Source organism: Malus domestica, chromosome 13 (genome assembly GCF_042453785.1).
Source record: "Malus domestica chromosome 13, GDT2T_hap1".
In the NCBI taxonomy this organism is placed as follows: Eukaryota; Viridiplantae; Streptophyta; class Magnoliopsida; order Rosales; family Rosaceae; genus Malus; species Malus domestica.
In genome coordinates, this window is record NC_091673.1 from 1,863,458 (window position 1) to 1,887,823 (window position 24,366).

General features: G+C 40.4%; 6 protein-coding genes across 7 annotated transcripts; 3 read left to right on the forward strand and 3 right to left on the reverse strand.

Moving 5' to 3' along the window:
* Positions 1–6,327: 6,327 nt before the first annotated feature.
* On the forward strand, positions 6,328–7,422 carry LOC103452256 (putative fasciclin-like arabinogalactan protein 20). Its single transcript, XM_008391770.2, has one exon. The coding sequence runs from the start codon at positions 6,328–6,330 to the stop codon at positions 7,420–7,422; it is 1,095 nt and encodes a 364-aa protein (XP_008389992.2).
* Positions 7,423–7,700: 278 nt separating this feature from the next.
* On the reverse strand, positions 7,701–9,570 carry LOC103451595 (pentatricopeptide repeat-containing protein At1g71060, mitochondrial-like). Its single transcript, XM_008391006.4, has one exon. It carries the CDS (start codon positions 9,435–9,437, stop codon positions 7,866–7,868), a length of 1,572 nt encoding a protein of 523 aa, XP_008389228.1. The 5' UTR covers positions 9,438–9,570; the 3' UTR covers positions 7,701–7,865.
* A 388-nt stretch (positions 9,571–9,958) lies between these two features.
* LOC103451593 (beta-glucuronosyltransferase GlcAT14A) lies at positions 9,959–12,661 on the reverse strand. The gene is made up of 4 exons (XM_008391005.4): positions 11,869–12,661; positions 11,178–11,253; positions 10,969–11,084; positions 9,959–10,871 (listed from the first exon to the last, which is right to left on the reverse strand). Exons 1-4 carry the CDS (start codon positions 12,350–12,352, stop codon positions 10,357–10,359), a joined length of 1,191 nt encoding a protein of 396 aa, XP_008389227.2. The 5' UTR covers positions 12,353–12,661; the 3' UTR covers positions 9,959–10,356.
* Positions 12,662–13,581: 920 nt separating this feature from the next.
* On the reverse strand, positions 13,582–16,233 carry LOC103451592 (uncharacterized). Its single transcript, XM_008391004.4, has 4 exons — positions 16,097–16,233; positions 15,643–15,989; positions 15,490–15,532; positions 13,582–14,362 (listed from the first exon to the last, which is right to left on the reverse strand). Exons 1-4 carry the CDS (start codon positions 16,212–16,214, stop codon positions 13,836–13,838), a joined length of 1,035 nt encoding a protein of 344 aa, XP_008389226.2. The 5' UTR covers positions 16,215–16,233; the 3' UTR covers positions 13,582–13,835.
* A 154-nt stretch (positions 16,234–16,387) lies between these two features.
* Positions 16,388–21,882, forward strand: LOC103451591 (ABC transporter G family member 7). 2 transcript variants are annotated; one of them, XR_003767963.2, is made up of 12 exons: positions 16,388–17,050; positions 17,164–17,354; positions 17,458–17,608; positions 17,762–17,894; positions 18,021–18,222; positions 18,505–18,781; positions 19,092–19,223; positions 19,537–20,180; positions 20,281–20,493; positions 20,613–20,697; positions 21,024–21,327; positions 21,399–21,882. XR_003767963.2 is itself a non-coding variant. In XM_008391003.4 (12 exons), the coding sequence occupies exons 1-12, from the start codon at positions 16,778–16,780 to the stop codon at positions 21,407–21,409; spliced, it is 2,193 nt and encodes a 730-aa protein (XP_008389225.2). In that variant the 5' UTR covers positions 16,388–16,777; the 3' UTR covers positions 21,410–21,882. The 2 variants fall into 2 exon arrangements, 1 of the variants encoding a protein (XP_008389225.2); XM_008391003.4 differs by having other exon boundaries at positions 19,537–19,757.
* Positions 21,883–22,843: 961 nt separating this feature from the next.
* Positions 22,844–23,311, forward strand: LOC139190430 (uncharacterized). Its single transcript, XM_070810728.1, has one exon. It carries the CDS (start codon positions 22,844–22,846, stop codon positions 23,309–23,311), a length of 468 nt encoding a protein of 155 aa, XP_070666829.1.
* Positions 23,312–24,366: the final 1,055 nt, after the last annotated feature.

A 24,366-nucleotide genomic window follows, 5' to 3' on the forward strand; every position in this document is an offset into this window, starting at 1 on the left:
GCCGGTGAGCACAGAGATATTTATAAACAAAATGTTGGGTGACTGGTCCTCACCTAATAATCTATGCCTACAAGTCATTAGTTATGTTCATAATAAATATGATTACGTATTCAATGTAAGAACCTACCTATATTAAAGACACGTCAAATTTTTTGCATATATTTTGTATGTGGTTGTGGTTTGTATCATTAATTGATATGTATTTTTCAGTACATCGATATTTTTACGTTAAAAAAAAAGAAATTCAGCTAACCACACAATGAGGAACTTAATTAACATGTGTTAAGTTTTTAACAAAAAAATCAAGTAGGGTTGAATTTATTGACGTATCAAGTAAAGATACAGACCTCGAAGAGTTCACACACAAACTAAATACAGAAGTTTAAACATGATAATTAATTTGTTTGTCTTGAGAAAAACAAAATTAACTTAGGGTGCAAGTTGTGCTTTAACCAAAAAACTAACATAGCGCACAAGGTAATGACATGTGTCCTCAATTTCTTCTATTCTCCAAGATCTCATGGCGCATGCCCAACAACTTGGCAAAAATTAGGCCAATAATAAAAAGCAAAATCAAATTAGTAACTGTTTTAAAAAAAAAATTAAAAAATTAAAAAAAAATTAGCAACTTTTCTATTAATTTAAAAAAAAAATATGAAAAAGATAAAATGAAAGGGATATTTCTGGAAGAGGCATGGCCTCGTTGGTCTTGTATATATTTGACAGCTCAATGGGATTGGGAGGCTGTCGTCTTGCTGTTTTCTTGAGTCCAAATAAAGGGAACTGTTCTGTAGCAGTTAATTTATTAATGATGTTTATGTCCAGCATGAACTTGGTTTACGCGTAATCAAATTAAGTAACCCTAACAAAGTAGTATTAGTCTTAGATAGTCGTCCCACTCACACTAAAAGAGTTTCAAATATTTGCTGTAGAAGGGAGGGTATGGAGGAGATGGCTGATGAACTTGTTGCAACTATTTGCTGTAAGATGGCGACGGTTCTCACTGACACTAAAAGAGTTTCAAAGAATTAAAAATTGAATGATCTGGAGCTCCTCTGTCTTGAATCATTTGCCAGGATGAAAGTAGTGTCGCCGGATATCAGCCACCTTTTTTCTCAAATCGTACGCGGCGCGGCTACTTCTAGAATTTGGGATGAATCAACTAACTAGTTAATATGCATAAATATTTTCCTATTAAAATTGTAAAGTCTAACCAACACATAAAACAGATGTCGTCGATGCATATCTACCACAAAAACGACAAACTCAATAACCTATATACCAAATCAACACAAAATTCACCATTCTTATGAACATCGAGACCACATCACTCGCCGAACATTTAATAATAAACGTCATGCAAAAATCGAAAATTTGTATGGCTCTTGAGACCGAGCAGAGCAAAACAATGGGATTTATGGGACGTACGGGTCCAATTATTAAGAGTTTTGGTGAGATATCGCCAGAAAATATGTCTCGGCCTAACTAGCCAAACCTAGGCTTATATCACATCCAATCGGGGAAAGTTTCATGGTTTGCGGACTTCCAGCTAGACCTAGCATTTAGGAAGAGATTTTTCAATGTAACCGATACATCGGAGGTACATCACGTGTCTCTATACAAATTATGGGATATGTGTGATAAAAAATTAATAACTTAAAAAGTAAAATTTATCACCACTTATATATAAACACGTGATCTACTATCCGTGTTCCAGTCATAATGAAAAATCTCTCGCATTTAGGACCCAATCCAATAACCCAACCCAATCACTTATTAAAATATATATGCATAATATCCTTTAATCACCCGTTATTTTACAGGTTTACTTCCAGCTCTATAGTTCATGTACGTATATATGCATGTAATTTTTTGAAATTATGCAGTCGAGTGATTGGCATGAGCCAACTCAACATCAATGGAAACCCTACCTAGCACGGGCTTCTTTTAAATTTCCAAATTTACATGCATTATTGAGGAAATATTCGTGTACTTATTTTCATGATCGGTTTGTCTTTTATTCCATTACTTGTTGTATAACAATTTAGGAAGAACAAAAGGTATAAATATTATAATTGTACACAAGCATGAAAACGAGTAATTTTGGGAGTACGGCAGAAGAAAAAAGATAGCTGTTCAATTATTATGTAGGTGGTATCCCAAGAATTTTGATTCTTTCTTCCATTTGATCTTGACTTTGCATGTAACTTCTCATTTCTCAACCTTTTTAGGTACACAAGCGTGAGAGAAAGGGAATTCGAAATCAAGATCTCAGGTGCATGTAGGCTGTTTTAAACCGTGTAGCTATATTATGAAGAGACAAAGTCATATTAAGCTATAGCTAAACGCCCACAACAAACTCCTACTACTACTACTACTACTACTACGTGGTGTAGATTGACCAAAATTATTACTTGAGTGCAAAAGGATCATTAATTTGAGCAAGTTTTCTTGGTGTTCGACTTTTGAAGCATCCACCGCGTCACAACAAAATCTAGCCTTAATGACTTGGCTTCAATGTGAGTCCCTTGAACAACTTTTGGAATCTCTTCAAAAAATTAATTTTGAATTAAATTAAAACATGGGACCAGATCTTGGAAATTCTCTGGAAAACAACGGATTATTCAAACTGGAAGTGATGATGCATGATTGAACAACTGAGGTGATCGGGTTAGTTGGAGTTTTGGTAAATGTCCGTGTACGCGCATCGATCCCTAGCCTGCTACTGTCATTATGTAAGGCACAGACGACGTTACAAGTTATAGTATATATTTATATTTTGTAAAAAACGTTTGATCTTGTCATACAAGAAACTAAAACTTGATGAGCACTCGTTTTCATCTGATACGGTGAGATCATCACATGATCAACGTGACAAACTCCCTTCCCATAGTATTATAACATGCTCATCACATCAATCTCCAACTGATTTTTTGTTCTGTTTAGATATATATGCGCGCGTGTATATATTAATAAATATACTGTGAATGATAGCAAGATTATAGGACTAGTCGTACTTAGGACACACACAACCAGGGACGGATCCACAGTGGGGTCGTCGGGGTCGCACGATCCCTTGGAAACCATGGAAACAACCTTGAAGCTCCCATATGGAACCTCTTGGAGCTGGGGTCATCGGGGTCGTCAGGAAGAGGAAGAAGAAGCAGCGCTCGCGCGCTTCTTTTTTTTCAAAACTCGGCAGGAGTCCTCCCCAACCCTAAACTTTCACACATTGCTTCCTGATCCTTTCAGAAAACGTCTCAAAACCTTCAGTTTTTCAGAAAATACATTTCAGATTTGAATCTTCAGAAAACGTTTATACGGTCATGGGTGCAAAGCAATCTTACAAACTACTCCTTGTCATTGCGGTGGCGGTGGTGGTGATGCTTGCCACGGTATGCCGCGGCTCCAGCGTGGGGCATACGCCGTCTGCGAACGAGGAAGTTCTTGATGAGTTTGTGAAGTTTAAGGACCAGTCAAGGTAGACGGATGACGCGAGGGCGGCGGAGAAGGCGAGAGAGGGTAAAGAAGGGTCGGAGTCGTGGACGGAGTGGGCTAAAGAGAAAATCACCGGAGGACTTGGGCTGAAGCAGGATAATGAGAATTTTTTGAAGCAGGATGATGAGAAATTTTTGAAGGATAGTTCTAAGAAGGCTTTTGATGCTACTTATGACACTGCTTCTGGTTAGTCACTATTGTTTTTTAAATTATTTCCTACATAATTTGTGATGGAATGTGAAATTTTCTGCTTTATTTTGGATCAATTTTTAAATGTTGTCCAGGAACTGGTTTTTTTTTTTTTTTTTTTTTTTTCATGGGATAGCGTTTGAGGATTTTACATTTGTACTGTGTTAAGTGTTTTCAATATGAACTCCAACATAGTGACGAAGAAATGTGTAGAGATAAATTGATTAGAAATGGATGGACACTGGATAGACAATAACCGAGTGGCATGAAGCAGACGGCACATGAGGTGAATGACAAGGCTGCTCTGAAGGACAATAGTTTGTAATATTGTTTCCATTATGAATTATGAATGAAAGTACTATGATTTCATTTTCAATATGTTTTTCCATCCTAAATTTTTATTTGAACTTTTACACTGCGACCCCTTGGGTAAGATTCCTGGATCCGCCACTGCACACAACCATATATGCCTGATATTAAATCTTAATCAGATGAGGTTGAAGATGAAGAACCAGAAATATTATTAAATTGGCTTGAAGATCTTGATGTTGTAGCTGCTCAACTCGAAGACTTCAGCCATCTCTAACCAAGCCAGCCAAAGAGTTATAAGCCAAAACATAACCCGTTTTGACACAAAACCCATCTTTAATAGAGGGCTAGGCCAAAAGAATTTGGGACTCACCAGGCCAAAATATAGCCAAATCGCCAGCTAGCCAGCTAGCCTTGAAAGTTGGGCCCAGCTGTGCTGCTAGTTGACATCGTGTAGCCTTTTTGTTTTGTTTTGTTTTTTTCTTTTAAGACGAAATTTAAAAATTCTAATTTTTTCCTATAAATACCTAAGTCATATCTACACAATTTCTTACATCTTTTTCACCATTCCATAATATCTTACCTCATTTTAATGTCTAAGTTGTTAACAAGCAAGTAAAATTAAAATATTTAATAACATGAAACTTAAAACAATATTTAGGGACAAGTGACCCTCAAAATATGTCTGTAAACCTTATTTTAATACGGTAGTTTAATTCGATTAACCAATAAAATTAGAGAACAAACTTAAAATAATAAATTATTGCGAAGGCTAAAAAATAGCTCATTCGGTTGGAGATTGTATATAGATATAGCATGGCACTATTCATTATTATTATTATTATTATTTTGCATGGTTATAATCTGGACAGGGACTAAATTAGCCCCTTCACTTGGAGATGATCTTGGCTCCTCTTTGTTTTGCTGTGGCTTGCAGTTTTCAGAACATCTCTTTTTGTCATATTTTTAGGAAGGCAAACTCCGTTGCTGATGTGTTATTGTCGATTGGTCATAGCTCTTCAAATGTGCGATGTTGGATTAGTCTCTTCACACTGATGCTCAGATGCCGTGGCAGTTAGACTGTTTAACTGTTGTTTGCCCTGGGAGCTTCTCTTTGTAATTTTCCTTTTTTTTATTGAAAAAAAAAACAGAATTATTTGTATGGTGCTGGATATAATATAACCTAAGAATGTTGAATTAGTCAGTAATTATATTATGCATGTAACATACACACGCTAATGACGACATTATCGCAAGAGCTTTATTTTATTACTCAATCAGTAACAACATCCACCCTTGCGCTATAAGTTCCAAATTCGATTCCCCATTTCCTAATGGTCATTTATGTTAAAAAATGACGACAATATCGATATGTCATATTCTGAGAACGATTGGATTACTAACCTTGAGACACACTTCAAGCTAATTTCAAAAATCTATATGTAAGGAAAAAAACTGCATGATGGATATATAGTATGTGAGAGGTCGGTACAAGAAACCCTACGTAGGGGAGTCAATAATAGAAAGTAAAATATAATAATTTGTTGCTTGTGCGACCATCTAATTAAACAAGCTAAACAGCCCATTAAGTAAATTTAAGTATGTCAAACCATTAAATATGTAAGTGAAATGCTGAAGTGGGTTCAAAGCAATTCCATGCATAATTACTGATCGAGGAAGATATATTTGTATTTTGATTTCACTGAACTTCACGTATTTATTAAGAAACTCTTTTAGAATACGAGATTGTCTATATTTTGATCCCAACAAACCTTACAGTAATCTTTTTTCTTTTTTTAAAAAGGATGATAACTGGTGGCAAACAACGGTTATTCACCCCTGCAATGGGTTTTGAACTCAAGACCTCCATTTTTTAGTTTGCAAAAGTCTCGTAATCTCTCATTTACCACTGGACCACCAGTTCGTGGTTAAAAAAGGAACCTTACAGTAATCTTGACCAACGTGGAGAACTGCCCTAGTCACTAAAGGAAGAAAAAGAAACTCTACAATTCTCTAAAAATCTCTCAAATTCGGGCAACTCGGCTATCATTGGACTTGGCCCATTAAGCTCTATCCAAACAAAACCATCATGGTCTCGGCTCATTACTTATCAATTAATCCGCACAATAAAACTCCCTAAACGCCCGTAACTAACTTTTCGCTTCCCCCCAACCTCGACAAATCCCATACCTCCACGTGTCCCAACTTAACCCGCCAAAAAACAACGTCCCCATACAAATTCACGCTCCGAGTCTCCGACTCTGCAACCAAACCGCTACTCATTTGCAAACCAATCCTCTCCAACTCCAAGAAACGAAGAGACCTCCGTCAATGACCGCCTCCAAGGTCCTCCTCTCTTTCCTCCTCCTCGCCCTCTCATTCTTCTCTCTCTCCTCCGCCCTCCACACCCAAACCCTCATCAACGCCGCCGAAATCCTCTCAGATTCTGGCTACACCTCCATGTCCCTGACGCTCGACCTCGCCTCCCGCACCCTCCTCAGTTCCCGCTCTCCTTCCCTCACCATCTTTGCCCCCAACGACGCCTCCTTCTCTCTTTCAGGCCAGCCGCCGCTGATCCTCCTCCAATACCACCTCCTACCCCTCCATTTCTCTCTCCGATCGCTAAAGTCCCTCCCTTTTGGCGCCAAGATAGCAACTTTACTCTCCGACCGCACTCTCACCGTCACCACTCTGCCGTCCGATCACCGCTTCTCGCTCAACAACGTCACCGTCACTGCTTCCCCAATTTTCGATGATGGGTCCCTGATAATTTTCGGAATTGACAGGTTCTTGGATCCGTATTTTCAGATTTCCGGTCCGATTCAGAGCTACACCCCCAAGAATCTCGGTTGCTTGGCCCCCAAGGAAAACCCAGATCAGACGATGGATCTCAGAGACGGCTACGTCCCCTTCAACGACGCCTCCGCCACCCTGAGATCCAAAGGGTGCTCTGTCATGGCGTCGTTTCTTGAACTGCAGTTTCATGGTTCTTTCTTCAAGTTCCAGACGATGCTGACTGTGTTTGCTCCGTTTGACCAAGTTCTGATGAACCGGGTCGGGAACCTGACCGAGTACTCCTCCATCTTCCACCGCCACGTGGTGCCCTGCCGGCTTTCTTGGAGTGATTTGGACAGCTTGAATGATGGGACGGTTCTGAGGACTAATCTGGTGGGGTTTTCGATGAATATCACCCGCTCCGATGACGTCTTGAAGCTCAACGGCGTGTCGGTTATCTTGCCGGAAGTTTACCACAATGGGTGGCTTATGGTGCACGGAATAAGTGAAGTTCTTGAGGTGCCAGAGAGAACTGAGGAAACAGATCGACCGGAACAAGTGACTGTGGCTTCACCTGAATTTGGTAACAGCTCCCCTGCGAATGAGAATACGATTGGTCACAGCCATTTTTTTACTTACAGGCATCCATAAACAATCTTGCTAGGGTTTCCTTTGATTCTGGTTATCTCAATTGAATGCCTCGGTTTCTGTTAATGCTAGCTCTTTCTGCTCTTCAATTGGCGGAGTTAGGGTTCGTGGCGTTTTCGGATTTCTAGATTCGGCATCTTTTTTTTTTCACCATGGTGATGTAAATTTAGGAACATATGATGAGCATATGAATGCAATTGTAAATCTGTCAGTTCAGTAAAATCCATTCCGGTTCATGTTTGAGAATTCTGTAAATGTGTTTCCTGAAAAGATTTTCGATGTAGTTTTCGAACGTTGATCTGTGCAACTTTCGTTTTCTGATTTCCTCCAAGTAATATGCAACGTTGTCAAACAATAGTACTACAATTTGAACACTGGATAAACAAAAATAAGCTCCAAAACTCTAATACATCACTACATGTAGAATGGCACTTGGATATTACTCTTTAGCGCAACCCAACTAACGGAGTTTTCCTCAGTCTGTCAATCTTCAGACCCAAACTTATCACAACATCCTTTCTTCCCCCGTCGAGAAGCGATTGTTTCAAATTACTAAACAACTGCGCTGGAGGTCGAATACCGGCATCCAGCATCTCTTGAAAGTACTTGCAAGCGTCATCTAACTTATTCCCATGACACAAGCTGTTAATCAATGTGGCGAACATGTGCATTCCCGGCAGGACTCCTCTGGTCTTCATCTGATCCCAAACCTGCAATGCCATATCCATGCGCTCCTCGTTACAAAACATCCTCACCATGATTTCATACGTACTTACTGTTGGCTCACAGCCAGGATCCCTACTCATTTGCTGGAAAATGGAGTAAGCTTGTTCGGTTCTTCGAGCCTTTACCAAGTGATGCAAGATTATGTCGTAAGTTCGGGCATTGGGACCGATTCCACATTTCCTCATCTCATCCACCACCCTAAACGCATCCTGCATCCGCATCGACCAGCAGTAAGACCCCACAAGAGCATTGTACGTGGGTGCCTCCGGTTTGAAACCACTGGCTTTGTTCAGTTCAAAAAACTCAAGGGCTTCACTCAGCCTCTTTTCAGAACCCAACCCATTAATCAAAATGCAGAATATATGAGGAGTAGCCTTGATATTCTTTGCCTCCATCTCGCGAAACAAGTCAATCGCTTCATCGTACTTCTTCGCTTTACAATGTGCATTGATCAGAATAGCATATGTCACAACATCCGCATCAAAACCCTCGTCCTTCATCTCTCGATAAACCTCATTCAACCTCAAAAAGTTCTGTTCTTGGCCCCATCCTTCCAATAAAATCGTGTACGACTTGATATCGGGTTCAAACCTTCTCTTCTTCATTTTATCAAACACCTCCTGTGCTCTCTCAACCTGCCTCGACTTGCTCAGAGTATCAATCAATCTATTGAAATCTGACCCTTCCACCTTCATTCCAAACTTCGCCATCTTCTCGAACGCATCAATGGCTTCCTTAACCTTCTTCACCCTCGCATATCGCCGTGAAATCAGCGCGAAAGTCTCTTTACTCAGCATCCCTTTGATCTTCATTTCATTCACCAATTCCCACATCATCTTGAACTGCTTGATCTTACCCAGAGCTTCGATCAACGCATTGTAGCTCTCCGTGGTGTGCTTAAACCCTTTCTGCTTCTCCGCCCACCGGAAAAACGAGAGGGCGAGGACGCCGGCGTTGCTGAGCTTCTTCAAGACCTCCACCACAAGCGTCGGCGACGCCTCGACCGAAGCGCCGTCGAGGAAGCTCTCGATTGGGGAATTAGAGCTGCTGGTGGATAGAATTTTACAGATTTTCTCAGCATCTTCTGAGACTTTGGGGTTTTTGAGAAGTGGGGTCTTGTCACCGGCGTCATGGAGCACTTGGGGTTTTTCCAGACCGTCGTGGATTGCTCTGTGAAAACTAGCAGTGCGGTTGCAGAGGAACCCGGATGGATTTTCGGTAGGGAGTGTTCGATTGCGAATGAAGTTTTTGGATAGTTTCGACACAAGAGGGAAAATTCGAGAGAGACCCATTTGAGAGCTTCGTGAGAACTGAGAAGCTTTGGTTAAATGGCTATATTTTGTCGGGTGTTTATTTTTGGCGGCATGACTAAATTCTTATTCTGATTAATCCCAACCGTTCATTTTATTATCACAAATAAAATGAACGATTCAGACTATGATATTTGTCGAGTTTATAAATATTTTGGTTACAAGTGATATTAATATAATAAATAGAAGGGTGGAAGGTTTAAACACGAGTCACGAGATTGAAGAAGAAAACCTATTAACAGGACAATTCACCAGTTACACCGTTAATCAAAGGAGTAGCGTTATTCACACACTCCTTTTTACCTCTCAAACATCCTTACTAAATTTTGTCGGTTGATCTTCTCAATACATTCGATCCGACGGTCGAAAATTAAGAAGGAAGTGTGAGAGGTAAAAATGAACGCATGGAAAGCACCACCCAATAAAAAATGCAGAGAGTTGAAAAAATTGGCAACAAAATCAGAGGTGAAGAGATTCACGGTGAATTTAGAAGATCCAACCTATTAGAGTTGAAAGAGTGAATTTTTGATCCAACATTCAAAGAGGTCCGAACATAACCCGAGTCCGAAGCAGAACATACAACATCATGGAATGGCAGCACAAAGAGAGGGAGAGCCTCTTATGAGCTCTGTTACTCAAGTCTGTAAGTGGCCATACTGTCGATAACAGGTACAGCTCAATACCTCAACCTAACTCGCTATGTTTCTCCCTTCTACCCTGCCTCCGCGCCCCTTTATAAACAATAGTCAAGCATGAGACCGGAAGAACCTAGAAAAAGAAGTGTGTTCTTAGGGGTCAAAAAATGTATCCTCGCGGTTGCCAGTCTTCCAAACTAATCATCGAGTTTAGCTTGCAGGAAAACCACACCGGGTATCTGGAGACATTTTCCATACAGACATCTTCATTGGCATTGATTTGTTTGCGCATTCCAGTCATCGAGAAGGTTAGTAATCGAGTCTTCGAGCTTCTTTGCTTGGGGCCCAGGCTTCAAGATATTGGCATCACTCCATTGAGTGCAAGGATCCATCCACCAACTTCTCCAGCCTGAGCACCATGCCCCCGGGGCAGCTCGATTTCTCCCACGCTTGAGGATCTTTTTATCAACCATGTCCAGCACACGGTCATCTTTCTTGAATTGTCGGGCAAAAGCAGCTCCACTTTGAGCCATTTGATCAAAATCCAAGGTGTTGAGAAAAAGGGGTTCCATTTTCGGGGGAGTGTCCCAGATCACGTATCTTAGATCACTGTTCACAGTAGTGTTCTTGAACTCTGGTGAATTGCATATAACTGAATGGAAATATCCTTCCTGGGACAACATCACATTTGTAAAGTACATAAGCAGGGTCCGGGGAAGGTTATCCCAACCATTAATGCAAAACTCCAGAAATGATCTGCTCAGGATGACCCATGGGGAGCCTGCAAATCACGAACGAATAGTTTCTAATTAGCAGTTCAACGCGTGGACAGCGTATCCATATGGGCAAATCTTACATAAAAGTGTGTTAGACTATGCCTGTGAATACTTTAAAAGCATCAGGGGTCTTCCGCTTCTCTGTAGCATGAAAAATTTGGCTCCTTCGAGCTAGGTATATCCCCGGATCAACTACAATTGGCTGGACCCTGTGCAACCTATATCAAAAATTTAAAAACACGGGTTCAGGTCCAACCAGAAACATGTTCCTCAGAAAACTAAAGCAAAACTTAGCTAAAGGGATTGCCTACTCTTTCCATCCAAGGTCGCTGGTGTGATCAATGAAATTGAGATCTCTTCTAACAGAGGAGAAAACATGCGACAGGTCTGAAAGTACAAAACAGAAGCAGAACTGAATAAGTTGGTCTGATTTGTGATTTATCAATAAAAAGTTAAAAACAGCACAATGAAAGCTATAACAATAACAACAGTAACAAGAACAAATTGGGCCATGAAATCTTCAAATAAGCCTTGGCACGGAACAAGCGCAACGAACAAGAGGGAAATAGGTCATGGCACCCAGCAATGAAGTGAAGCATCGCCTCCTTAGACAAACAAGCTTCACAGAATTGTCAAAGAGGCGCACCACTCGCATTGTCACTGCTGTACGTTGTCATATGTACTAACAAGGAATCTAATAAGGGGCCAGAAAATACTAATGCCACAAGCTAAATTCCCCATATTGACCCAAGTGAAATTGACACTTTAGTGGAAATACAAACATCAAACACTTTCCCCAAACTGGGCAATGCCAGCCTCCTCCTATATATAAATGGCTCTAACAAAAGTGGAAACTTTTCGTATAATTTAGCCTACATATAAGTACTTCCCCAGATAATCACTTTCCCCAACCCAAGAGCCAGATTCCTTCAGTCAATTTAAACAAATATTCAATAATAAATTGAATTTCCCAACAAAATCCAATCTTTAAAATTGGCATACCGTCCTGAGTGATAAGTGGATAATCCATGGCGCTCAAAGTGACGAACCAATCCCACCCACTATCAACCTTAAGAAAAATCGCCGCCGCGTGCAAAGTGGTGGCAATATTGGAAGACCCCATGTAAGTGATTCGATCAGGCTTGCCCACCACATCCACATTCCCAAATGCCTGAATTGCCGGCACAGCGTTGATAGCGGCGGCAAGACGGCGGCGCTCGTCTTCAGATTCGTCAGCCGAAAGATGCAACAAATATCGATTCCGGGGATGGTAGACGGCGAGCAGCAGGCGGAAGATCCGAGCCCTATCGCCTCGGCCGCCCCATATGTAGTAAGCGAAAGCGGGCGGGTAGCTAGAGCCGTGCTGGACAATTGAAGGGAAGGGTTTGGGTGAGCTGAAGGCGGAGATGGAGGAGAGGAGGAGGAGGAGGAGGGAGAGGAATGTGGCTGAGAAGAGCGTAAGGAGCCATTTCTTCTCAGCTCCCATAGTGGGTCGGTTTCGATGGCGGCTCAGCTGGTTGTTGGCGGTGGAGAAACTGTTTGAAGATTGGGTCTTTAAAGATTGAGCTGCGGAAGAAGTAACTGTTTTCAACCATTCGTTATGTGTTGGATCAACTACCGTGAAATTTCATCTCTCTCTCTAACGCACACTTTCTCTCTCTAAAAAAATTGCTCTCTCTCTGGCTAACAGAGCGAGGGTTAGGGTTTCCAGGTCGGGATTTTGTTGCGACGAAGAAGAAGAAAGAGTTGATCGATTTTTTCCCTCTGGAGCTTTTTATTTGTTTGATTTGGTCTCTCTCTGTCTTTTATTTTAAATTTAATTTCTCAGGTGGCCAAAAATAAAAAAACATTGGAAGTGAAAAACATCCGACGCTCGTCAAAGTGCGCGTGACCACACGTTCCTTTTTCCTCCTGGGTACTACAAATTTGTACAGTACGACAAGCGTTTGCATCCACCGCTCGCTTTTGGTAATTTCACTCGCGGGATTTGCTAATTCCACCGCGAAAGCTGAAGCTGAATAAAATAGCAAATTTGGTGGGTGGAAATAGAGATCTCCAAATTTGGTGGGTGGGAAATAGAGATCTTCAAATTTGGTGACCTGTATTAAGCGATGCGATTTGGGTTTTTTGAGAAATTTTTTAGTGTGATCGGAATACGAGTAGTACATCACGTGTTTTTTTATATAAGAGGTGAGAAATTTTATTTTTTAAATTATTAACTTTTTAACATACATATCCCACTATAAGTACAATAACACATGATATACCACTTTATGTACCAATCACACTAAAAAATCTCTCAGGTTTTTCAAGTAATGGCAGGTTCAAGATTGGTGGGTTTTATGACCAAAGCATAATTGCCCTTTTTAAGGACTAACTATAATTATTTATGGATTAGGGAATGTCGCGAGCAATTAAGAGCCATTGACGATAAAATATTATGATACAGGAAAGAAAATATTTTCCGTTTGTCGACACGCTAAAAAAATCTCTCCAAAATAATAACACTAGCAAGTTAGCTTTTCAATTTTAAAACAAGACCTATAATGTTAATAAAGTTTAATAAGATGCCGATGTTGTGTCATGCGTCAAGCAAAATAGCGAAACAAACTTTCGTAGGTCTACTTGACTAGGATAGCTCATAAACCCGATAAAAGCGTCACAAAGGAACATGAGATCGAATGTAATCGAAGTATAAAAGCTCCAAGCTCTTGCTTTTTATGAATCAATATTTGCACGTTCTTTTATTGTCAAAATTTTCAAATGAAATGTTGAACCCATACAAAGGTGTGGCTTATGACAAAACTTATGCGGCATCATTATCACGTTCTCACAAAATAATAGCATGTGTAAATAACATTACGTATTATCTTCTGTTTTCTTCGAGCTCTGGTTACCTGCGTAAACATCTTTGGGACTGTTTACTGCCTTCGACAAACTTGCCCGAAAGATTATAGTTGCCCGATGTCTCAGATGGAGTTGACTGAATCGTCATCGCTGCCTGCATTATTACCACCACCATTTCCGCTGCCACTGCTGCTGCTGCTCCCACTACTACTTCCGCTACTGCTGCTCTCACTTCCGCTGCTACTTCCACTGCTGCTACTTGAACTAGAAGTCTCGGTTTTCCTTCCTTCTGCATTCCCCTCGTCACCAAAAATATCAGTGTGTGTTTCCCTTCCCTGGGTATTCATCACCTGGGCTCGAAGGGCTTCTGCAGCATTTGGCCCCTTGTCAACTTCATCACCGCTATCATCTACATCAGCAATCTCATTGTCACTTTCATTCTGATGGAGCATATTGATATCAAATCCAGCATTGGCTTCATCTTCAGCGGCATTCCCATCATCCGGTGATATACTACCAAAAAGGTCTTCAATGTCTATATCCTGGTGTTCGTCGTCAACTTCTTCATTCTTTGGGCCTGGCGAAGCAGCAGATACGTTTGGTCGATCAGATGAGTAATCAACCACACCTTTATTGGCAGTTTTCGCACCTGTCGATTATGAATAAACATAAGGATATATGATAACCGTGCAAACAAAATAGTTAAAACAGCAGCTGCTTCATTAGTTTTGGGACAAGACGCTGCATAGAGAAATAATGAAATCTGCAAGATAGAAACTTTCTACTTTAATGTTTTCAGTAGACTTCTAAAAGGCGAGATGAAGGTCATGTTAGCACATACATAAGCATACCAAAGTAGTATGACAGACAATTGGTGACTGATCAGTCATCATATGACCACGAATCTAGCTACCCAATTGCTTCCCCCCGATTAATTCAGCTAAAAAACAAAAAGAAGTTTCTTAGAGTCCAGGAAAAACTAACTGCTTAATTTTTGTAAAGTCATTCTTGATTTAAGAACTAAATAAATGGATAAAGCTCAGCCCATGAACACCTCTCCAAAGTTTTCAAAATTTAAATGGGGTTGACATAGTAACATTTAAGTTGGTAAACTATTGCAATACAAACATAGTAATCATATAAAATTAACATGTAAGATAACCGTTGGGCGAGATTGAGAGGACCCTTTGAGCTGCCCCAAGTGAATCTAAATTGGGCTTGGTTATCTGGAACACATAGTCAAAGGTATTGAACTGTGGATCTCTAAGTATAACATCAAAATTGTGCATCAAAAGTGTATTGCCACTTGGAGAAATTAAGCACCCCAGTCTATAACACAAAACAACCGATCTTTACTAAGGAGAAAAAAATGACAAGAAGTTAAGTTCGGACGACACTCCTCCTCTTCACCAGGAAATAAGTAAATGCATCGAGATTAATTCCAACACAAATATCATTATACGAAAAGGTTTTGAATTTGACTTTGTCAGTACTTATTCATTGCAATACCAAATCGCAATCACAATCAAACTCAGAACAAGTAAACATTATCAGAGAACGCACGGCCCGTACTGTTCTAAATTGCATACAGAGCTTCATTTAGTGAAATGCTACTAAAGAACAAGCAATGTCTACTCAACTTTAATCATGGAATTATGAAGTTTAATTTCAATAATCTCAAGAGATCGAAAAGCATTCTTTGAGAAGCTATAAATTCGATGAATACGCTTATTTTGAAAACAAAAAAGAAAAGAAAAAAGTAGCATGAAGACAAACCTGGATTTTCAGGCACGCCAACATCTATCCGTTCCACCTCAACCTGATGAAAACAGAAAACGAATCAAAAGATTGCAAATTTCAGCTGCTTTTCCATTAACCAAAACAAAAGATTCAATCTTGAATCATAATTTCCAATAACCAATAACTCACCGGCACGGCAGGGAATGCAGTTCTACCAGGATGATACTGATGCGATAGCTTGGGCGCCTTGCCTACTGGGGACAGCTGCGGGTCCACGGCCATACCAGCCGCCGATTCCCCAGGCTGACGGTCATGCCGAAGCTGCTTCACGGCGCGGTGAAGCCGATCCAACCGAAACGTCTGGCCGTCAAAGAACAAAACGGCGTCGTTGTCCTTGTACTCCTCGCTGCTCCCCTTGAACGTGACATTGGGTTTCCCCAATTGGTTGTTCTGAAATTCGACCGCAACCCTATTGTCCTTGGTCTTCTTCAGCGCCCCGGGCTTCGTCTTGTCGATTGACGCCGGTTTGAATTCGTCTGCGGGCCAAAAATCAAAAGAATCGAAAGGAATTAAAAAAGACGTGGATTTTCTCTCCAACCAAACAGTATAGGATTGGATATGATAGGACGGGATAAATACTTACATCGGAGAGTGCAGTACTTGTTGGCGGAGTCGTCTTTGAAGGAGGGGCCGAGGGTTAGGTTGTACCAGCGATTGGGCTGGGGGCCGGTCTTGGGCTCTTCCTTGGAGTTGCTCGCCATTGTTTGGTGGCGGAGAATGTTTCAGGCGAACGCGGGACGGCGGATGTGGGTCCCACACCCTGCTGACATGGCAAGATGATCGGATCGACGATGGCAACTCAGGTGGAGTCTGGAGCGGAAAAGGAATCCATTGTGGGAGAAGGAGACAACGACGAATGGTCTCCACGGACAGCAGGCGCGTTTAGTGTTTGTCTACAGTTTACTGGGGACAACAAATAAATTCGATTCGCACCAACCCGACTCGGACGGGTTTGGGTCGGATTATGCGTGGAAGTTGAACAACCCAAATCCGTATATGTTACCCGTGTGTGGTGGGCTAGCCCAATACGTTCGTAGAGCAACCCAAATGTCCGGCCCAAACCCCTCTTATCCTCAAAGGGGACACGCGTCGCTCATGGGAGACTCATTCTGTTGAACATTCTGGCAAACGACGTCGTTCGGGTTCGTACTCCGAATTTTATCTCTTCATTGTAAGCAACGAACTCAGAACCCACGGGTCAGGCGTGAAGCTCAGTCTCCAGCTGTAGCAAAAGAAAGAAGAAAGCCGAGAGTGGTTCGCCGAAATGGTTCAATCAGGCGGGAAAAATATGGGCCAGATGATTTTAGGCATCGGCGGCAGCGGCCTGGGCCAGGCCCTTGCCGCCGTCGCCGCAGCTCTCTTGCTCCGCCTCATCTCCGGCCCAGGCCCAGCACTCTCACCGGAGGCTGACGCCGACGACGACTACACTGATGTGATAGACGACGAAGCGGAAACTCCGGATGTCGGAAAAGTGGTTCCGGTCACAATCCGGTGGCGCAACATCAACTGTTCCCTCTCTGACAAATCCTCCACAGCTGTAAGTTTCCATCTCTCATTAATTTTCATGTGAAATTTCCCGTTTCGACCTGTTTGGTTACCGAGAAAATGTGCAGGATACAAGATTAAAGTTCCTTAATTTTCAATGCTTAGGTCCGATTTCTGCTTAAAAACGTGAGCGGAGAAGCGAAACCAGGGAGACTACTGGCGATTATGGGGCCGTCAGGGTCAGGAAAGACGACGCTGCTGAATGTACTCGCGGGTCAGCTTGCTGCGTCACCGCGGCTACGTTTATCGGGATTGTTGGAGGTCAATAGCAATCCTCGTCCAAACAAAGCCCATAAGTAAGCTTTTGTTTAAGTTTCATGTCTTGTTTTATGGTTTTTATTGGAATTTGTGCTGATTATATGGTTCTCATTTGTTTAATTTTGTGTTGGGGGGGTTAAGGTTTGCTTATGTGAGACAGGAGGACCTGTTTTTCTCGCAGCTGACGGTGAGAGAGACGTTGTCTCTTGCCGCGGACCTGCAGCTTCCGGAGATATCTTCCTCCGAAGAAAGATTAGAGTATGTGAACAGCCTGTTGTTCAAGTTGGGATTGGTAAGATGGCATTGATGACTGACATTTTGCTATAAAAATTTCTAGCCATGAGAGTTTACGAATTTTGAACTTATTGGGAAATGATTAAGGTACTGATTGTAAGCTTATTCAGTTCCAGTTTTAATTTTGTTTTTGTTTTGTTTATCGCAATAGATTAGCTGTGCTGATACCATTGTTGGTGATGTGAAAGTCCGAGGAATCAGTGGGGGTGAAAAGAAACGACTGTCTGTGGCATGTGAGCTGATTGCAAGCCCCTCTGTTATATTTGCTGACGAACCCACTACTGGTAAGCAAGCCTCCATTGCTAGCATTTACTGGTGATTGTCTCTTTATTTTCTTGTAGAAACAGGAAGCAGAACATTTTACTTACGTTGTTTGACACAATATACCTTATTACCTATGGTGCTTCTAGGACTTGATGCTTTCCAGGCAGAGAAAGTAATGGAAACCCTTCGACAGCTTGCACAGGATGGACATACTGTAATCTGCTCCATACATCAGCCTAGAAGTTCTGTGTACAGTAAATTTGATGACATCGTGTTGCTAACAGAGGGTGCACTTGTCTATGCTGGTCCTGCACATGATGAACCACTAGCATACTTCTCTAAATTCGGGTTGGTGACTATGTCTGGTACCAAATGTGTCTTTTGCGCACGCACCATGCTTAGATATTAACTTTCTCCATTACAAAGATGTGGCTTAAACCTTAAGTTGGGATAATTGGACATTGGCTACGTAGATTTTGCAATATGGGACATGTCTAGGCGATATATTGTGTGGCCCAGAGTTTGATAATGGTAGATATATTAACCACATTCTTTTAGACCGGAAGATATCTTTCAATTTGTGGCTGTAAATTTGTGAAAGTATTAACTAATTGTTGGTTTATCCAACAGGTACAATTGCCCAGATCATGTGAACCCTGCTGAGTTTCTAGCTGATCTCATATCCATCGACTATAGTTCTGCCGAAAGTGTCTACTCTTCTCAGAAAAGAGTAGATGCTCTTGTTGAATCATTTTCACAACAAGCATCACTAGTTCTCTATGCAACTCCGATTACAAGAAGGGGAGTGTCCAACAAAGGAACAGAGTTCAGCACGAAAAACAGAGTTCAGAAGAAGGGAGGTTGGTGGAGGCAATTCCGGTTGCTCCTAAAGCGTGCATGGATGCAGGTAAGACCTTTTGCTTTGTACTTAATTATTAGTCTCAAGAACAGACAAAAAAAAGAATAGCTCAATGTGCATAGTAAATTAGTTCACTTTGGTTTAGAGATTGTTTTAGTTGTTTCCTTTATAATGCCAGACAAAGCTTTCTAAGAATATAACTCGTTATCAACCTAACACCCACACTTTTTAAGTAGCATGTTAGAACTCAACAGTAAGGCAGATATTCATCTATGTAGGTGTGTTTGAACCTTGAATGATGTTTTATGATTAAACTCGAGTTACTTATTCTGTCTGATTGACTAAACAAACTGATTAGGCTTCTCGTGACGGACCAACAAATAAAGTTCGGGCAAGAATGTCAGTTGCATCAGCAGTCATATTTGGGTCAGTTTTTTGGAGAATGGGAAGATCTCAGACATCAATACAAGACAGAATGGGATTGCTTCAGGTGTGAATTTTTTTTTTTTTCCTACATGATTTTGAGACATTTTTACCTTTATTTTTTTTATCAAGTGTGTGAATTGGCAAAACTGGCTATAAGCACTATTGTTTTAGTTCCTGAATCAACTTGCATAGAGACACTCCTCGTTTCCTGCAGTGGCAATCTCTTCTACAAAATTTGATTATATGATTATGAGCTTTAGATGTAAAAGAATGAAAGTTTTTTTATAAGGTGAATATTCAAATAGTTTATTGAAGACCAGTGTCTCTATATAAGTTTCTAACGTCCTTTGGTCCTACTTATGGATATTTTCTCTCAGGTTGCTGTAATAAACACAGCAATGGCGGCTCTCACAAAGACTGTGGGTGTGTTCCCGAAGGAGCGTGCAATAGTAAATAGAGAACACGTTAAAGGGTCTTATACATTAGGACCCTATCTTCTATCTAAGTTGTTGGCTGAGATTCCTGTTGGATCATCATTTCCATTAATGTTCAGCGCCATTTTGTACCCCATGGCTCGTCTTCATCCTACTTTATCCAGGTTATCTACATCATTGTTATGAATATCCAACATGAGATGATGTTCTGTAACCTCCTTTTCTTCAAGTGTTACGTAAATTCTTTAATTTGGGTTGCAGTATGAGACGCAATTACCAATCTGGTAACCGTAACACAGAATCACACCTGCACGCACAATATATAAGGAAGCTGTCACGGCTCCCAATAATAGAGGCAATAAATCCCTTACTAGACATGTGGAAACTAATATCTGCCTAAGCATGTACTTGCCATATTTTAGACTGTGCATTATGAATAAGCTGAGTGGTTTCCCTTTGCCAAAATCAATAGATGCATATCAGGGATTCAGGGTGATTGGGCAATCAGTAAGCGGGGAGTAGAAAAGGAGTTGGAATTAAAAATGTCAGGGTTCTGTATACCTGTATAGGATACTTACTGTTCATTGGTTGGTAATTTCTTTTTGCAAATTTTATTGTTGTGAAAACTGAAAGGTGGCCTCATTAAGATTGATGACAAGGTTTACGTTCAATTTTGTGGCCTTTTAGATTTGGGAAGTTTTGTGGTATTGTGACGGTGGAATCTTTTGCGGCCTCTGCTATGGGTCTAACTGTTGGCGCTATGGTTCCAACCACTGAAGCAGCTATGGCTGTGGGACCCTCACTTATGACAGTTTTTCTTGTATTTGGAGGCTATTATGTCAATGCAGAGAATACACCAATCATCTTCCGTTGGATTCCTAGTGTCTCTCTAATTAGATGGTAAGATCAAAGATCACTTGCCATTTTCCTGAAGGAAAGAAGAAGTCCATTGATTGGTTATATAGATCATATGATACAATTAAGTATTGTTTCATTTACCTTACGATTGTATATTGCAGGGCTTTTCAAGGTCTTTGCATCAATGAGTTTAGGGGTCTTCAATTTGATCATCAGCATTCCTACGATATTCAAAACGGAGAGCAGGTACAAGGAGAACCCTGTTTGAACTTTCAAGAAAATGAACCGTCTGCTCTTTATTAATAGAACCTAATACTACGTAGGAAGCATAGGCGTAAACCCTTTGCACTAGTATCACAATTTTGTACTTCCATATGTATGGTTCTTAAAATTAACACAGTATCGTTGATTGAGAAATGCTTCCTCCACAGCCATATCTAGCAATAGGTGTTGGGATTTGGTGATCAGTATCCTATCTCATATGAATATTTTCACTACTCATGAAGTAGATAATTTTGCCACTGATATTTTATATCTAAGACCTTCTACTCTGTTTCCTTCTTACATTGCAGGCACTTGAACGCATCTCTTTCGGAGGAAGTCACATCAGGGAGACATTGGTAGCTCAAAGTAGAATACTGTTGTTTTGGTATAGCACCACTTACCTTCTCCTTCAGAAAAACAAACCAAAATACCAGCTGCTGGAGGCCGCACCTCTTGACCAAATCCAACCAGCGGTGCAACCTGAGCTCTTAAATACCGAACAAGATGAACAAAACGAGCCAAAGGAAGTAAATGAACAACCCCTAACGGTTGAAAAGGTCGAATTAAACCAGCCACCAAGTGAAACACCTCCACTTGACTTTGTCCTAGAAGGTTTGTGATTACTTGGGCATTAGTAGTGTTGTTATGAGATGTGCCACTATTTATTAATCTATTTCATACAGGTGCTAAGTAAAGGAGATATGTTAGCAAATAAGGGAGCCTCGTGCCTTTTTCTGTCCCAATGAGCCATATTTCCTATGCAACAAGACGATTGACGATGATTAATCGTGTTGCAGTATTGTATATCCAAATCAACTTAGAAATCATAGCTACCACCTTGCAATGGATGAAGATGTATTTCTTTCGTATATGATCATGGCAACCCGGCGTAGACGTATTTCCGTGGGATCTTTTTCAGTATTTTGTGTCAAGAGAAAGGCATGATTTGCACTACTATCTTTCTGTTAGTTCATTACTTATCATGCAAAAGCTTTTCTATGTTATCCGAGTTTTCAATGTACTACAGATTAGGCCAGTTGGTTACGACAGGCACACAACCGCACATTGCTCTTTTGAGCTCAAGTTCGAGTCTTTGCCTCGGTAGACTTGTAATTTAGAATGTTACATTGGCCTAGGTCAAAATAATAATAATAATGTGTGTATATATATATATATGTTGCATTGGCATAAAAATTAAAAATAAAAATAAAAAAACGTGCCTTTCATTCAACGCTACCTAACCGTCTACAGAACAAATCTTTTTAACAGTCATGTTGCTGTTGGCATCCATCTGTTTATGTAGCTTCGAAGATTGAGTTCTTCTAAAACACGATGCGAAATTGGTCAAATTGTCCTCGTGAGATGTGTTATATTAATGCTCGTTTGAAATTATTTTTAAAATCATTGAAAGCTGATAAAAACAAAAAATTTTAAATCAATTATTAGTAAAAATATAATTAAATTTAAAAAAAAAACATTTGAGTGCCTTCAGTTCTTTTTACAGTTATTTTAAAGGACTTGGATTGTCTGCCCTCCAATTTTGATGCCTTCGTCGTGCCCTCCTGTTTTTATGATCACAGTTAAGCCACGTCAACATTTTATATTACTATTTCTTTTTGTTTTATTATTTTTATAAAAAATAATATAAAATATTGACGTGCCTTAACCGTGATCACATAAAACATAAGGGCACCGAAAGGGCACCGAAATGGGAGGGCAGACAATTCAAATCCTATTTTAAAAGCGTTTTCAGGATAACCATGATATGAGATCTTTCAACTTTATCGGAAAGTGTGTCGGAAAAGAAAATGAGATGGCGGCTGCTGACACGGATAAAAAACGGTTACGCAAAATGTATAAAATCAATGGATTAGAATTGGTTTGCCGTCCCCATCACAATATAACTTACAAAACAAGAAACTTCTTCCAGGGTTCACTCTCCTCAAGTTCAAGGAATCCAACCCCAAAAAAGCCACGCGCAATTTGCCACATGTCACTCCTACGCGGTCTCTCTCTCTCTCTCTCTCTCTCTCACATTGGTAGCATCTATATATATGTACCTTGCACGTACCTCGTTGGCAAACAAAAACATACATCAAACTTTGGAAAAGCTAAAAGCTTAGTAACCATGTCTACAGCAATGCTAATCACTGCACTTCACTCAGCTCTTCCACCGCCGCGGCATCTCAACTCCGGCTGTAACCGAAAGACGGGGTTGTTGGAAATACGGCGTAGGCATTGTCCTATGACGATTTCTGCGTCGTCGCGTGGTCATGATAACTACGACGGCAGACTTGTGGACGAGGACATGATTGTGCTTCGAATGCGAATTCGCGACGCGGAGATGCAGGACGATGATCACCAACCGCCGTCGAACTGGATGCAGTGGGAGAAGCAATATTATGCACACTACAACTCGGACATCTGCGAAGGCGTGGGGTTGCTGCAATCCCAATTGATGAACACTAGGCCTAGCGTGGCGTTGGGAATGCTTGCTCTTGTTACACTCAGCGTGCCCGTATCCGCGGCTGCTTTGATGTTCCCGTTGCTGGACATTTTCAAGGGGATCTTAGCCAATGGGAATATTCACTTTTAGTTCAAGCATGCGTGGCTTCATTGGCTTCTGTAAATAGATACACATATTAATTATTTATTTAAATTTTTTATTTTTTGAAAAATCGTTCACTCGTGTATGTATATTGAATTAATTTGTATTAGATCGTGTTAAAGAGACTAAATTTATAGACAAAATTTGCAAACTAAATGATGTGTTACTAATAGAAAATGAGTGCGTTTATCAATCATCATCTTTCACATTATTTAGTTTAACAAATTTAGTCTCCATAGCATTACTAATTTGTATTAGTTATTTTTCACCAAAAACAAAATTTCATTAGATATGTTTCATATAGTGATAACTTGGCAAAGTTCAGCACATGCAATTTAATCAAATTTCGACTCACAAAACCCAAATTAATTAGCCCTTGATTTAGTGGTTCTTTCTCCCGAACTTCAAACGAGTTCCTGATTCATCAAATAACATTTTATGGGCATCTTGAAATCATCATTAATGCCAACAGTATTTTCCTTGTTTGCTATACGAACGTTTTTTGTTTTTCCAGGTGGGTTTTGCTGCTGCTGGAAATTAACTAGCTTCCTCAATTATATTTAGGTTCTCCTTGTTCTCAGTTAAGCTACCTGTAATTAACCAGTATATAATAAGATATGGAATTTGTATGTTCTTGCTCGTGGCTTCCACTTCAGTCTTCATCGTATTTGTTTGTTCAAAAATTAAAAGAAAAACATAATTATAAACAATCAAGTTTTATGAGTACCAAATAAGTAACAATATAATCGCCGTCCAAGTCGAGCCAACCACGCCGGTGGGGTCTCCAAATTCAACTCCCAAGAACGTCCCCAATAATTTACAATATAATAAACGAAAGTTCCTTTCATTTGTTTATATATTCCAGGAAGGAAACAAGATGCATGTTGGGCAAATGTAACTTCCAGTTCCCGACTCCCTGTGCCAACATTTTAATTTTTTATACATGATATGGTATAGGAAATTGTCTAAAATAATAAGAAATCAAATTGTAGTTCTTTTACGAATTAAGAAGAATATCACGACATATCAATTAAATGTTGTTG

What these genes read in the sequence shown, in the direction of transcription:
- LOC103452256 (XM_008391770.2), top strand. Translation starts at nt 6,328, where the DNA reads ATGACCGCCTCCAAGGTCCTCCTCTCTTTCCTCCTCCTCGCCCTCTCA.
- LOC103451595 (XM_008391006.4), bottom strand. Translation starts at nt 9,437, where the DNA reads ATGGGTCTCTCTCGAATTTTCCCTCTTGTGTCGAAACTATCCAAAAAC.
- LOC103451593 (XM_008391005.4), bottom strand. Translation starts at nt 12,352, where the DNA reads ATGGGAGCTGAGAAGAAATGGCTCCTTACGCTCTTCTCAGCCACATTC. An exon ending in AGCGACCTTGGATGGAAAGA is followed by an intron (nt 11,085 to 11,177) that starts GTAGGCAATCCC and finishes TTTTTGATATAG; the next exon opens with GTTGCACAGGGTCCAGCCAA. An exon ending in TGCTTTTAAAGTATTCACAG is followed by an intron (nt 10,872 to 10,968) that starts GCATAGTCTAAC and finishes CGTGATTTGCAG; the next exon opens with GCTCCCCATGGGTCATCCTG.
- LOC103451592 (XM_008391004.4), bottom strand. Translation starts at nt 16,214, where the DNA reads ATGGCGAGCAACTCCAAGGAAGAGCCCAAGACCGGCCCCCAGCCCAAT. An exon ending in CTGCATTCCCTGCCGTGCCG is followed by an intron (nt 15,533 to 15,642) that starts GTGAGTTATTGG and finishes TGTTTTCATCAG; the next exon opens with GTTGAGGTGGAACGGATAGA. An exon ending in TGGCGTGCCTGAAAATCCAG is followed by an intron (nt 14,363 to 15,489) that starts GTTTGTCTTCAT and finishes CATAATCGACAG; the next exon opens with GTGCGAAAACTGCCAATAAA.
- LOC103451591 (XM_008391003.4), top strand. Translation starts at nt 16,778, where the DNA reads ATGGTTCAATCAGGCGGGAAAAATATGGGCCAGATGATTTTAGGCATC. An exon ending in TGCTGACGAACCCACTACTG is followed by an intron (nt 17,895 to 18,020) that starts GTAAGCAAGCCT and finishes TGGTGCTTCTAG; the next exon opens with GACTTGATGCTTTCCAGGCA. An exon ending in ACAGAATGGGATTGCTTCAG is followed by an intron (nt 19,224 to 19,536) that starts GTGTGAATTTTT and finishes ATTTTCTCTCAG; the next exon opens with GTTGCTGTAATAAACACAGC.
- LOC139190430 (XM_070810728.1), top strand. Translation starts at nt 22,844, where the DNA reads ATGTCTACAGCAATGCTAATCACTGCACTTCACTCAGCTCTTCCACCG.